The 13,462-nt window shown below is 39.6% G+C and overlaps 1 protein-coding gene across 6 annotated transcripts in view; it reads left to right on the forward strand.

Moving 5' to 3' along the window:
* Nucleotides 1-13,462, forward strand: part of Kidins220 (kinase D interacting substrate 220) — an 89,531-nt gene that overhangs the window by 48,162 nt on the left and 27,907 nt on the right. For all 6 annotated transcript variants that reach the window (XM_038318410.1, XM_038318412.2, XM_038318414.2 and 3 more), the window contains exon 22: nt 36-198. In XM_038318410.1, the coding sequence (XP_038174338.1) occupies nt 36-198 (163 nt within the window). The remainder of the gene's footprint in view (nt 1-35; nt 199-13,462) is intronic.

The raw sequence follows: 13,462 nt of genomic DNA on the forward strand, positions 1-13,462 counted from the left end.
CTACTAAGTTTTAAATGTTTATCTATTCTTTAAAGGGCGGTTACTAAGAGCCAATCAGATTACTTTCAACTGGGACAGGCTAGCCAGCTGGATCAACCTTACTGAGCAGTGGCCCTACCGGACGTCGTGGCTCATACTGTATCTGGAAGAGACTGAAGGTGTCCCTGATCAGATGACATTAAAGACCATCTATGAGAGGTATTTGGTTTGACTTCTTTGCCCTTAACTTCACCTTGAGTTGGGTTTTAAAACACAATTAATGCTTACAAAATCTCTACTTCTAAGTTGAGTCCCGCTCCTTGGGTCCCTTGCTGTTCTGGAGCTGTCTTAGCACAGCTGCTCTCCTCTGAGCTTGGTGCTCTGTTTGTGCTCGTCATCTTTACCAGTGTGTACAGTTGTGAGAGTTACTGGCCCTTATAAAGTCCCAAGGCCAAATGATTTTGCTTGCCAGAACACTTACAGTAGCTTCAAGGCCCAGTTTCTAGTCTAATAAAATAATAAACTAATTCTTAGAAAAAGATAGCTTGCAGAAACTATGTAAAGTTTTATAGAATTTAGTATAATTGAAACTTTTAAAATATAAATAAAATATTAATATAGTTCATAGTTTATAACCTTTAGGAGTTTGGATAATTTTTATTCCCTTAAAGTATTATTAGTATATTATTTTTTTTGTGGTGTATGTTTGTTGAAGTTCAGTGTCTCATCTGAGACCCAAGACAAACTTTTAGCTGTGGATCCCTGCAATACTTAAAAGAAAATGATGTATTTCCAAATTACAGTGGCAGAGTAAAGATCTCCCTTCTCAAAGGAAGGAAGGGAGGGCCTTGGAAATCAGGCATAGGTCAAAACTTAACCCAGACAGCAAATATTAGATCATGTAGTTCTGTGTCAGGCCCCTGAGGCATGTGCTGTCATGATGTGAGATCCAACAGCTCAACGTTCTTGTCTCTATAGTTTTCTGTTGGTAGGCCCGTGGCCTTTGTGTGGTTTGCTCTGCTCACTGCCTGCAGCTTTCCTCAACAGATGCTCCATGGTCCTGGGTATCTGACATCCCGAGTCACTCTTATGCCTTTGACTTTACCTTCATGCTTATACATTGCTTCCAGAGCTGCCTGCATTCACACCAACCCTCTCACCTTCTGCCTGTCTTTGTAGGTGTTTTCTGGAAATCTTTACTTAGTTTTCATGACCCTGTAACATTTGCGTTCCCTATGTCTGCAAAGCCAGCATCAGATAGATGACACCAAAATGTGCAGAGCACTCAGTTTTCTCGTAGTGTCCCCATCTCTTCAGCAGCCACATTACCTTGCTTCAGAACCGTCCATGTACTGCTTTTATGAAACTAAGGCTTTTAAATCCTTCTGCTCCAGTGTTGCTCTCAGCTCTTCGTGTAAATAGGACAAAAAGTAACTGGTAATATTTCCTCTGCCAGATTACTTAGTCCATCCCTTTAAACTCAGCCTCTCCTAAAGTCTTAGGGTTTGAACAAGACAGACAGGACTTGGGGTCAGAGGGATAGCCCTTGCAGAAGACCTGGGCTCGGTTCCCAAAACCCTCTTCTGACCTCTGTGGGCACCAGGCACATACCTACATACAGGCAAAACAATCAGATCAGTCTTAACGTCTCTTTTAATGTAGACAGGATTTTTGCTAGAGTATAGTATACATGGCCTTTTTGGCCTGTTTCCAGTACAGTCTTTTGCAGCTGCATCCCGATGAACTGTGCTTACTGTTCTTGGTTCCATCAATGTTCAGGTTACTTAAGCTCCTCCAGTAATCACTCACAAGCTCGGCTTAGAGTGTCCTGAAGCTTCTTTGGCCTACATCTCCCACTTCTCCAGATTCTTCCTGCAAACCAGGTCAGAGGCTTCTGAACCACATCTCAGGAATACCATGGCAGCTACCCCATTTGTCTGGCTCTAGGAACACCACAGCAGCCACCCCACTTGTCTGGTACTAGGAATGCCACGGCAGCCACCTGAAGATGGATGCTTAAAAGAAATCCCACACTAGCTGAGAACTGAGAATAATAGGGGTAGACTCACAGATCACAATCCTCTGCTGGAACAGAGAACTGCAACCAAATCCCACAGCCGGAAAAGAAGCCAGACACGCGCTTTACATTGGCATAAATAGTATAAGAGACCACACCCAAGTGGGCTGGTAACTTAAAGGCTACTGGCTGTAGGATTCCTACAGCAGCCACTCCACTTGTCTGGCACTAGGAACGCCACAGCAGCCATCCCACTTATCTGATACTAAGAATGCCATAGTGATCACCCCACTTGTCTGGTACTCATTTTCTATGCTTATCAGGCTTTCAAGGCTGTGACTATAGCTTATGAGAGATAGCATGCATTTAGCTCATGATTTCAAAGGTCTCTCATGGTGGGGAGAGCCTGGGCGAGCAGAGCTGCTCTCTTTGGGGCAGCTAAGGGACAGAGAAAGATTGCCTGTGCTTTGCTTGAAACTTAAAGTTTGCATTACAGATCCCACCATCAGAACCTCATAGGTAGTTCTGAAATCTTTTCATTTTGAAATTAAAATATGTCTTGTAGACAGTAGTGAATACTTAACATGTAGTTTAGAGATAATAGCAATTATTGTACCCTTTTATGAAAAATAGAATATTGTATAAGAATTACTTTTGGAGGGAAAAGTAGGTTTTTAATCATATAATGGATATAAATTGGAGTGAATTTTTCTAGGGGAATATTTTTGATCACATCAATATAGAATAATGCATATTAAAGTAAAATGAGGCTATGCCAACCTTCTGTGATTAAACAGCCTATTGCTTTAGACCTCAGACCTGGATGGTCTTGCCATCTGAGGGTGGACTGGTCAGAATGACTCTGAGATGCTCTTCCTTTTTAAGAAATAAATACACCTGTAAATACAGAGAATGTTTGCAGTCCGCCAACAAAGAGAAAAAGAGTATAGAAAGCAATCTGAAAACTCATAAGGGCTTTTACTTGAAATAATTAAAAAAATAATTTATAATGAAGAACTATAGGAAGACAGTTTGATCAACATATTGGAAACCCATCTATTGGAACATGTTCTAACAATTTAGTTGTCTGTTCTTACTTAACCATAGCTGAGCTCTTCAGTGCTTGTCATTTGAATAATAAAAAGTTTTATTTACAGCTGACAGAAAGCAGCAGTTATAATTAATATTTATTTATTTTATTAAAGAAATCTGATTTGGTAAAAACAATCAGAAAATAGTATTTTTAATGCTAGTAGTAAAATTTTTTTAACCATAAAAAGCCTCATTTATTTTTATAGCAGTCTGATGACACATCTGCTTGCTTTATTCAGCTGAAAAAGAAAATGTTGGTTCTTGGTGTTTTGTAAAATTGCTTTGTTAAATTATTTTCTAAATTGTTCAACTTTTAACAAATGACATTTGATACTTACACTGGAAAGCAATTTCAGCTAATTAAGTAGATCCCTCTCTAAACCATTGGAACATTAAGATGACATACTGTTCATTCAAGATTATTTTAATTGGTACAATTATTGTAATTTTCTTGCAATTATGTGTTGAGCTAAAAGCTTTTGTCTAGATCATTTGAGGGTTTTTTTTGTTAACATACATTTAGTAAGAAGAAAGAGAGTTAAAAATTGTAGATAAAGATTTTTCTGTCTACATTCTATTGCAGCATTTTAGACAATAATTGAAATATTTTCGTATAAAAGTTTATTTCTGGTATTTTAGGCACTTAAAGCAATGATGGAGGCTTTTTAAAAGATCAATTTAAGTAGTTTTCACAAAGATAATGTTCTAAATTCCTGTTTTGACACTACTCAAGCAGTATTTTACTCAAGAAGATATAGTCAGAAGAACTTCTGTAAGAGGTGACATCGTTTGGGTAGTCGTGGATTTTAAAGGTGAGCTGAGTAGATTCTGAGGGAGTTTAAGGATAATGGTCATTCTTGTCTCATAGAAACAGCTGTTTGCTGAGTGACCTTGGACATTAACATGCAGTCTTTATGAATATATTTGATATCTTTAAGTTATTTAGTCATATTTTAGCAAATATCACGTCTTATATCCCTTTTTGCTGTTAACCAAAGCTTTCAAAATTGGGACTGATTGCATCTGAACACCTCTAGTTCTCTCAGAGCCCTCCAGTCTCACTCATGTTCCCTTCATTTCCGCTTCCGCCTGTCATCACTTGGGTGAATTTGCAAGTCTTTTTTCTTTACACGTGATTGTCCTTAAATTATGACTTTGAGTAGCAAAGTCCCCCTTGTTATACAAAATATGACATTTGTACTGACACTGTCTTAAATTGAAAATCCTAGGAATGTCTATTCAAAACATTGTTTCATGGATGCTATTGTTTTTTATAGCTTTAAATCTTAATAAGATTCTGTATTTTTGATATGATATGACTTCTTGGAGATTTTGATGTTGCCATCATTCGGAATTCATATCTTATGTACAATTATTTCTATAAGCATATGCCATGTATATTCCCAACACACACTTGCTTAGAATCCAAACTTAAGTATACAGTGTCTTTGTTTGTGAAAGAGATCAATCTAGTATTTGCAAAATTCACCTGATAATTTTTCCATATAAGAGAGAAAACTAAGTTGGTTTGCATTGGAATAACAATTCTGTGGATATAACAGAAGTTGTACTTTAGATAAAATAAGTAATGTCAATTATAGGGTGGTAATTTAATATGAAAAGTGAACTTGCAAACCATGTGATGAGGTATAATGTTGACAGTGGTACATGAATTTCTGATTTTATATTGCTCATTTGTATTCTTGATAGAAGGTGATTGGTAAACCCAGATTCTTTTGGAGAGGGAGAAGGTTGAGACACGGTTTCTCTGTAAGTCCTGGCTCTCCTGGAACTAGCTGGGGTTGGAGATATAGGCCACCATGCTCAACTAGCATTTTGTTTTTTACATTTGTTTTGGTTCAGTGAGGATATGGGGTGGGCATGCTCAGTCCCTGGTTCACCATGTGAACCCCCAGGACCTTCTGAGTGGGGAGCATGCTCAGGCCCTGGGTACACCCAAGCTTGCTTAACTTACTTGGCTTTGACTTTGTTTTGTTTTATGTTTTTTTGTTTTTGTTTTTGTTCTTTTTGAGACAGAGTTTCTCTGTGTATCTCTGGCTATCCTGGAATTCACTCTGTAGAGCAGGTTGCCTTCAAGCTCGGAGATCCGCCTGTCTCTGCCTCGGACTCCTGAGTGCTGGGATTAAAGGCGTGCACCACCACTGCCCAGTTGTTAAATTCAGATTCTTAATGATAAATAAAAGTGAAGGGCGAATTTTTAAAAGAAGCATTTATTTTTGTTTTATGTATTTAGGTGTTTTGCCTGAATGTATGTCTGTGCAACACATGTATGCAGTGCCCTCAGAAGCCAGAACACCTGGGACTGGAATTACATTTGTTTGTGAGCCACTGTGTGGGTGCTGGGAACCAAACCTGGTTCTCTGCAGGAGTAGCCAATGTTCTTGCTGAATTCTCTCCAGCCTGACAGATTTTTTAAAAACTGAAGGAGATTAACTAGGCAGATTGGATACTTCTTGAATTTTTCTGTTTTGTTTCTGATTTGATTTGTTATTGCTACCAGGTTTGTAGCCAGTCCAAGGGTGTGACAAAAATTACTGAAAAAAAAACAAAAAATAAACAAAACTTAAAGTTCATTGTTTTTGAGGAAATTGTTCATTGTTTTGTTTTCTTCTGAGACAAGGTCTCATTGGCTGGTGTGGAAGACCAGACTGGCCTTGAACTCACAGAGAACTGCCTGCTGGGAGATAGTTCATGAAAGCCAGGTAGGGACACACTACTGTAGAATACCCATGTGGAAAGCTGGCAGAGATCTCTGTTGCAGGGAGTCCTACACATGAGCAAAATGGAAACTGATTAGCAACAATCCAGTGGAGAGGGTGAAAGGAGACGTGGTAGGGAGGTGAGGAGAAGTGCCGGCTGTGGGTGGGTTTGACACTCCTCATTGAGATGACAGCTGTGACAGATAGCCAAGTAGATTCCAGGAGGTTAGAGGATCTCTATTACTGCTAGTCAGGTAGGTGGTAGAACAACTAATGGAGTAATATTCAATTTGATTTATGGACTTTGGGTGCCAAAGAGACAGCTTAGTGGTTGAGAGCACCTACTGCTCTTCCAGAGTACCTGGGATCCTGCTTTTTGGGAGTCTTATAACCATCTGTAGTGCCTGTCCCAGGAGACCCAGCACCCCCTTCTGGCCTTTCCTGACATCAGGCACACAAGTGATATACAGATAAAACGTGCAGGCAAAACATCCATCCACATAAAAACAAATGAACAAACAAATAAATGAATAAAATTTTAAAAAGTCATAGGCTTTGAGGAACACAGTGGGCCCTAAGGCTAAGGGAAAATAACTGGCCAAAATTCTCTGTAGGCCTCGGGTTTGTACTGGAGTTCAAACATTGTCAGCATGCCTCTCCAGCCGTTCTGCTTTCTCATTTGACCTTACACTTTCCTATCTGCTCTTTTTCTGCTCACACTCCTCATTCTTCTGGTCTTGTAAATGTGGCTAGTATGGGAAGCCTGTTCTGCAACATCCCCACCTATTTCAGGTTCTTTATGTCCCTCGTATTGGCCTGTTCCTTCACAGGCACTGCATGGGATTCTGGCACCAAGGTTTGCTCTCCTCTTCTTCAGTATTCATTTCCTCCTTATGACACAGATTACAACTTCTTTACACATTGCCGAATCATTTTCACATACAAGGTAAAGAGTAGGCTGGCATATTTCCAAAAGAGTGGGGAAATCTGATAATGCGCTTGGATTGAGGAAGGCGCAGGTTCCTGGAGGTATCAGAGATCCAGCAAAGTCTTGCTTTATTTTAAGGCTGGGACCCTCCAGATGCTTCATGGGTTCTGAATGCAGGGCACTGCTTCTTTTGTTGTTAGGATGGTGGACCCTATGCCAGGCTTACTGTAAGGTTGCAGCCCGTCATGGCTGATGATTACATACTTCATCTACAATTCAGTGACTTCTCCCTTTTGGCATGTGGCACTGAAATCACAGCAGCATTTCTGTAGCCTGTAACCAAGTTTGTGTTTCTAGGCTTTTATGTTTGTAAGCCTTTGGCGAAGCAATGGGTTGTAGACTTTTTTTTTTTGTTTTTTGTGTTTTTTTTTTCTTTTTTTCGAGGCAGGGTTCTAGAGCCTGTCCTGGAACTAGCTCTTGTAGACCAGACTGGCCTCGAACTCAGAGATCCGCCTGCCTCTGCCTCCCGAGTGCTGGGATTAAAGGCGTGCGCCACCACCACCCGGCAAGCTTTTTCTAAGTAGGGTTTAATCTATCTTTTTTTCCCTGAGAGACCTAGAGATGGGGAGAGAGGACAGAGTGAGGATCAGACTCCTGGGCCATCGTGTGCACTGGACTGCTGAGCTGTACCTCCAGGTCTTGTTTTGCTTCTGATAGGATAAAGCTGACTTTTTTTTTTCCAAGATAAGATTTCTCTGTGTAACAGTTTTGACTATCCTGGAACTATCTCTGTAGTTCCAGGCTGGCCTCAAATTCACAGAGATCCACCTGCCTCCTGAGTGCTGTGATTAAAGGTGTGTACCACCACCACCCAGCAGATAAAGTCGATTTTGAAAGTATTTTCTCAACATAAACTCATGATGTCATTGTCAATATTTTTTCTGGTAGAATGTACCACGATTAATAAAAACCCAGAGACGGATATTGGGGTTCAACCTGAAGATCAGAAAAACAAAACAGCCAGCCACTGGCTCTTACCTCTACCTCAGTCTGAAATGGTGCTCCTGCCTCCAGGAATTTTAGAATGAGACCGTCTTATATTCCTCTCTAGGGCTGGGACTAAAGGTGTGCACTGTCCTGTTTCTATGGCAAACTTGTGTGACTACTGGGATTAAAGATGTGTGTGTCACCACTGCCTGGTCTGTAAGGCAGATCAGTGTAGCTGTTTTACTCTTTGGTCTTCAGGCAAGCTTTATTTATTAAAATAAATAAACAGATGAATATCACTACAGTAGAGAACTAAGAAATAATCATAAATGTTCCAAAGTCTTGTTAATGTTAATAATGTCAGCATGAAACAGGGACAAACTAACCAAGACTCCTGGATACAAACTGGAAAGCCAGTTTCTCTGAAATATGCTTTAGTTTAAAATAATTTATGTCAGGTTTACAATTTAATCTTGCAGTGTGGGAAAATTATGTCATTATGTATTTTTAAAGAACTCTAATTATTGAAGGTCCCATGTTTACTAGAGGGCTTACGATACACATTTTTAAATCAAATAAACTTTAAGGCAAGAAAACTAAAACAAAACAAAACAAACAAAAAAAAAAAAAACCAAAACCAGTATACAGTAACAGTGTTGGCTCCTTTCCATGCTGAAGGGGAGTGGCTAATGGAAGCGTCCTGCAGTACTCAGGAAGTCCACAAGATGGGGCCATCTCACTGGAAACTTTATTAGCATGTCTGGCCATAAGACAAAGTGACCCTTTTTACCTTCCCCTTTCCACAGCAGGGCAACCATAGTGTAATGAAAGGTTGAATTTCCAGTCATTTCATTAATTCACTAGTTAATTCGTTCCTGTGTGTGAGTGCCATGTAGAGGCCAAGTTAACTTTGGGTGCCTAGTTTAGTGCTCAGGTTTAGTCTGCTGTGAGTTTTGCCTCTTACCTCTTTATTGAAACCATCTCATTATCTTCGATTACAATTTGGTCACCTCTGCTGCTGTCGTCTGCTCACTCCCAAGCCAGCATTGTGCAATACACTGACATCAATACTGTGAGACCCTAAATAAAATAGCTCATAGAAACTAATTTATTCCAATTAAATCTGAATATGTTTGAATATTTGAAAATATTTGAATATTTTAAGCAAGTTAATTAGAATTTTTTGAGGAATCTATGGAAGTGAAGAATTATGTATAAGGATTAGAGACTTGGGTTCATTTAAGCATCTCTAGTTAGTTTTATAGCATAGCAAGAAAATCTTTCATTGAGAATAAATGAAAATGTCACCAGTTTTTAAACTTCCTTTGTGATGAGAATATAGTGTTATATGTTGTATGTAATTACTGAAGCTTGGCCCTGCTTCTCTAACACAATCCTGTCACTTGGGCCACAGCTTTTAATCTGACTGCTACACTCATACACTTGGTGGTATATAGGCTGTGGTAGTGAGTACTTTGTCTAATTTTGTGAACAGGAAGCGGCTTAGATTTAAACAGTGAAAGAATAGACTTGTGTGCATGAGGCAGAGGAGACGTTTTGTCCCAGAGTCTGCACATAGCTGAGAGTGCTGACTGCTCTAAAGGCTGTTAAGGAGCCTGGGGGAATGGAGCCAATAAATGAGGAGGACAAAAGTCTCATGCAATAGCCAACTGTCTTTAAGCCTCAGAAAGTTTATACTCCGAGGGTTAAGAAGAGTCACATGAGTGAAGCATCCAACCACAAGAGCAAACTGCATAGGGTGGGCAAGCCGCACATGGCAAAATGTGTTTTTCCAGAGAGGCATATACACAAATATGATAGCCAGTTGTAATGAATAATCTGAAGTAAACTCACTCTTATCTGCTACCTTGGAGGAGCTCAAAAGCACAGTTAAAGAACAATTCCATGGTTTTGAAGAAACTAAGGTCACCAGATTCTTGTCTTGGTTTCTTGGAGGTTTCCCATAAGCACTCAGAATTCTCCTACGACTCCATTCTTGGACCGTCTTTCTTCAGAACTCCAGTACAAAGTCAGGATGGTTTGTGAGCAGACCTGCTCTGCTGCGTTCTAGAACAAGTATAATACATAGCAGAATTCTTCTAGATTAGTTTTTCCATTTTAAAAAATGTTTAAGTTTGCTGGGGCATGGTGGTTATAGGCCTTTAATCCCAGCACTCAGGAGGCAGAGGTAGGCAGGATATCTGTGAGTTCGAGGTCAGCCTGGTCCAGGTCAGTTGGGGCTACATAGAGAGCCCCTGCCTCACAAAACAAGTAGACAACAAACTCTAAAACTTAAGGTCCATACCTGGAATTTAGCAGGGTAGGGCTGTGCTGGACATTCAGTTATTCAGCAATAGCAGCTGAGGCCAAGCTGTCACTTTAACATAGGGGGAGTTGCCACACTGGAGGAAAGGGCTGAGGAAAACACATTTTGGAGTTACTTTCACATAGGCAGGCTACAGAAGAGGTGTGTTCCTCTTAGAAGTGGTACCTGCACGTGCATCACACACTTAAAGACTAGAGAAGTGGCATCGGCCTTTGCTAGGTGATAAGATAATCAGGCATTGAACTCCTCTGCAATGAAGTCTATATCACGTGTCACCTGGGAAGCAATCAGGTTGTTTTACCTTAGTAAATGTTGTGTCGGTTGCTATACTGGCTTCAGTGTTCATTGTAAGAAGTGGTATTTGAGGGGCTGGAGAGATGGATGGCTCAGTGGTTAAGAGCACTTGCTCCTCTTGCAGAGGACCCGGGTTTGGTTCCCAGCTTGGTGGTTCACAACCACCCATGATTCCAGTTCCAGGAGATCTGATGACCTTTTATGACATTGTGCACCAATTTTGCATGTAATGCACATATATATGTGCAGGCAAAACATTCATACACATAAACAAGTAAATAAAAAAATTAAAAAGCACAGTATTTGGTTGGAATAGTAAATCATTTCTATTGCACCAATTGAATATATATCAATTATGATAATGTAAAAATATCCTTTCCTCCTTTTATGTTCACATATATTCATATATATTTTTATATATATTTATATATTTTTATATATTTATATATATTTATATATATATTTATATATCTATTTCATATATATTCATATATATTTATATTTATATATGTATATTTATATATATATATTTATATATATATATGAATGATTTATATGAAAAATTTCCCAAGTAGTTCTATTAAAGATAATTGCTTGTTGGTGAGAAATCATTATTTTTGATTTTGGGTTTCATGTGTATTTTTTTGGAGCCAAATTGCTAAAGATTCATTCCAGTAGTTCAGGCTCAGAGCAGAGTGAGGTAACATAGGCGTCATTTGCTTACCTGGCCACCTTATGTCAATTATGTTTTATTAAAAACTTTGGTTATAGGCAAGAAATTGAGGTAATTATTTTGGTGGTCAGGCTTACTAAATTCATTGTAATTGCCACTTTATAGTACTTCATAATTGCCCAGAAATTTTACAGTTAGGTAGGACGAGTTGTCGTGGCTTCATCTTTCAGATGTTCTGGCAGGTTGACCCTTCCCACATCACTAGCGAGAAGGGGATGTGAGTTTAAGTAAGAATTCAGGGTCAGAAGCCTCTAGAGACCACGCCATGTCCTAAAGTTGGCTGTACTGCTTGCTGCCTAACCTCAAATAATGTCAGGCAGCTGAAGTGTAGTCATGGCATAATGAAGAAAAGAGTGTAAACTTAATTATTCATACTGGTAGAGGTGGGAAATTAAGTGGTTAGTAGGATAAATCTCACATGGTTACATTTGTTGAATTTATGATATAATAAAGAACTTTTATTTTTTTCAGAAAAGAATATTGACAAACTTTACTAAATGTTAAAAGAAAGTGGCACATTACTACCACCCTTACAGAAGACTGCAAAGTGAAAATTCAATTGATGACTTGAAATACGCTTTCTTTTTTAGACATATGTTTTATTTATTCTTTGAGAATTTCATGCCTACAGCTTTTATCATTTTCATATCCCAATCCCTTTTCAACTCCTCTCAGATATCTCCCATTTCCTCTCTCAACTTCATGTTGTTATTTTTAAATCACTGAGTCTAATTAGTGCTGCCTTTTTGTGTACATGGTTGTGGGGCTGTCCACTCAAACATGGTCAGTTAAAGAACATATCCCTAATGAAAACTGACTTTTCCTCCCTAAGTACCTTTTCTTGAGAAAACAGACAAATTAAAAAAACTTAGAGCTATTAACAAAGGTACTCCTTAAGTATAGTAAAGGTTATGAACACCTTTACCCCTAAGTCAGAATTAAAGCAATAATGCCCACTCCTATGGAGAGAGTGTTTTTGTTCTGCCAACATTCACATATTGTAGCCCAAAGCTGGTGTTTGGAATTAGACATTTGAGACATTGAGAGGTAAATACAGTTAGATAAGGCAGTTAGTGTAGAGTTCTTCTCATTGGGTTAGTGCCCTTGCAAGAGGAGACTAGAGAGCCACTGTTTCCATGTGAGAACAGAACAAAGCGTCTCTCCAAGACTGTTCTCTGCAAACCAAGAAGAAGGCCTGTGCCCTTAAACTCCCCATCTGGTACCTGTGTACCCCTAAATTCCCCATCTAGCTCCTGTGAATCCCTAAACTTCCCATATGGTACCTGTGTACCCCTAAACTCCCCATCTGGCACCTGTGGATTCCCAGACTCCCCATCTGGCATCTGATCTCTCCATCTTTGAGGTGTAGAACTGTGATATGTTAATGTTTGCTGTTCAAGCCTCTCAATTCGAAGCATTTGGTTCTAACAGCTCAAGCTAAGATGTCCCCCCCCCCCCCATGCAACATTCTAGCCAGAGTGACTAGACAAGAAAAATAGAAGGACCCAAGTCATATAGGAATTAATAAAACTATCTCTAATTACACTAATTATCTCTAATTACTATGATCCTGTATGGGGAGTATCCTGAAGAATCTACAGGAGAGCTTCTAGAACTAATAAATCTAGCAGTTTGCAGAATGCAGATTGACACAAAGATCACTTGTGTTTTTGTCCTCATTCTGTGGATAATCTGAAAGGAAATTAAGTGTTTGATTTAACCAAGTCAGTTAAAGACATGTTCATTGAAAACCACAACACTGCTAAAAGAAATGATGGAAGATTAAATAAGTGGGAGGACTCAGTGTGTGCAAACCTGGAAGTTAAGTAACCAGGATAGTGGGGCTGCCTAAAGTTCCTTTCGGAGCTGATGCAAAAGTCTTTCCAAATCCCTGTAACCTTCATTTGTAGAAGCACAGCAATCTTGAAGAAGAGTGGAGTCCAAAGGCCCATACTTTTCCGACTTTAAAACTCACAGCATGGCACCAGTGCCAGAAGGATAGCAGTGACACAGAGAGCTCACTGGGCAGCCGGGGGGGGGGGGGGGTAAGCACAGACAACTGAGGCTGGCGAGGTGTGGGCTAGTAGACACACCTCTACTCAACAAATGGCTCCGTCCTCTCAACAAATGGCTCTTAGACAGTAGGTTCCCATGTGCCAGAAAAGAGCGGGCCTGGACCCTTTCCTCACACCACGCATGAAAAGTAACTCAATATGCTCTGCCTAGTCTTTCTCAAGCACAAAATTGTGTTATTGTCAGAAGGGGTAAAGCTTAACTTTTATTCAGAAAGGATAGAGTTCTTTGGGAAGAGTGTGTGTGTGTGTGTGTGTGAGCGCGCGCGCGTGCACATTTTCTATTTGCTTGACAAGTATTTATCAAGCAACTG

Source organism: Arvicola amphibius, chromosome 2 (assembly GCF_903992535.2).
Source record: "Arvicola amphibius chromosome 2, mArvAmp1.2, whole genome shotgun sequence".
NCBI lineage: Eukaryota > Metazoa > Chordata > Mammalia > Rodentia > Cricetidae > Arvicola > Arvicola amphibius.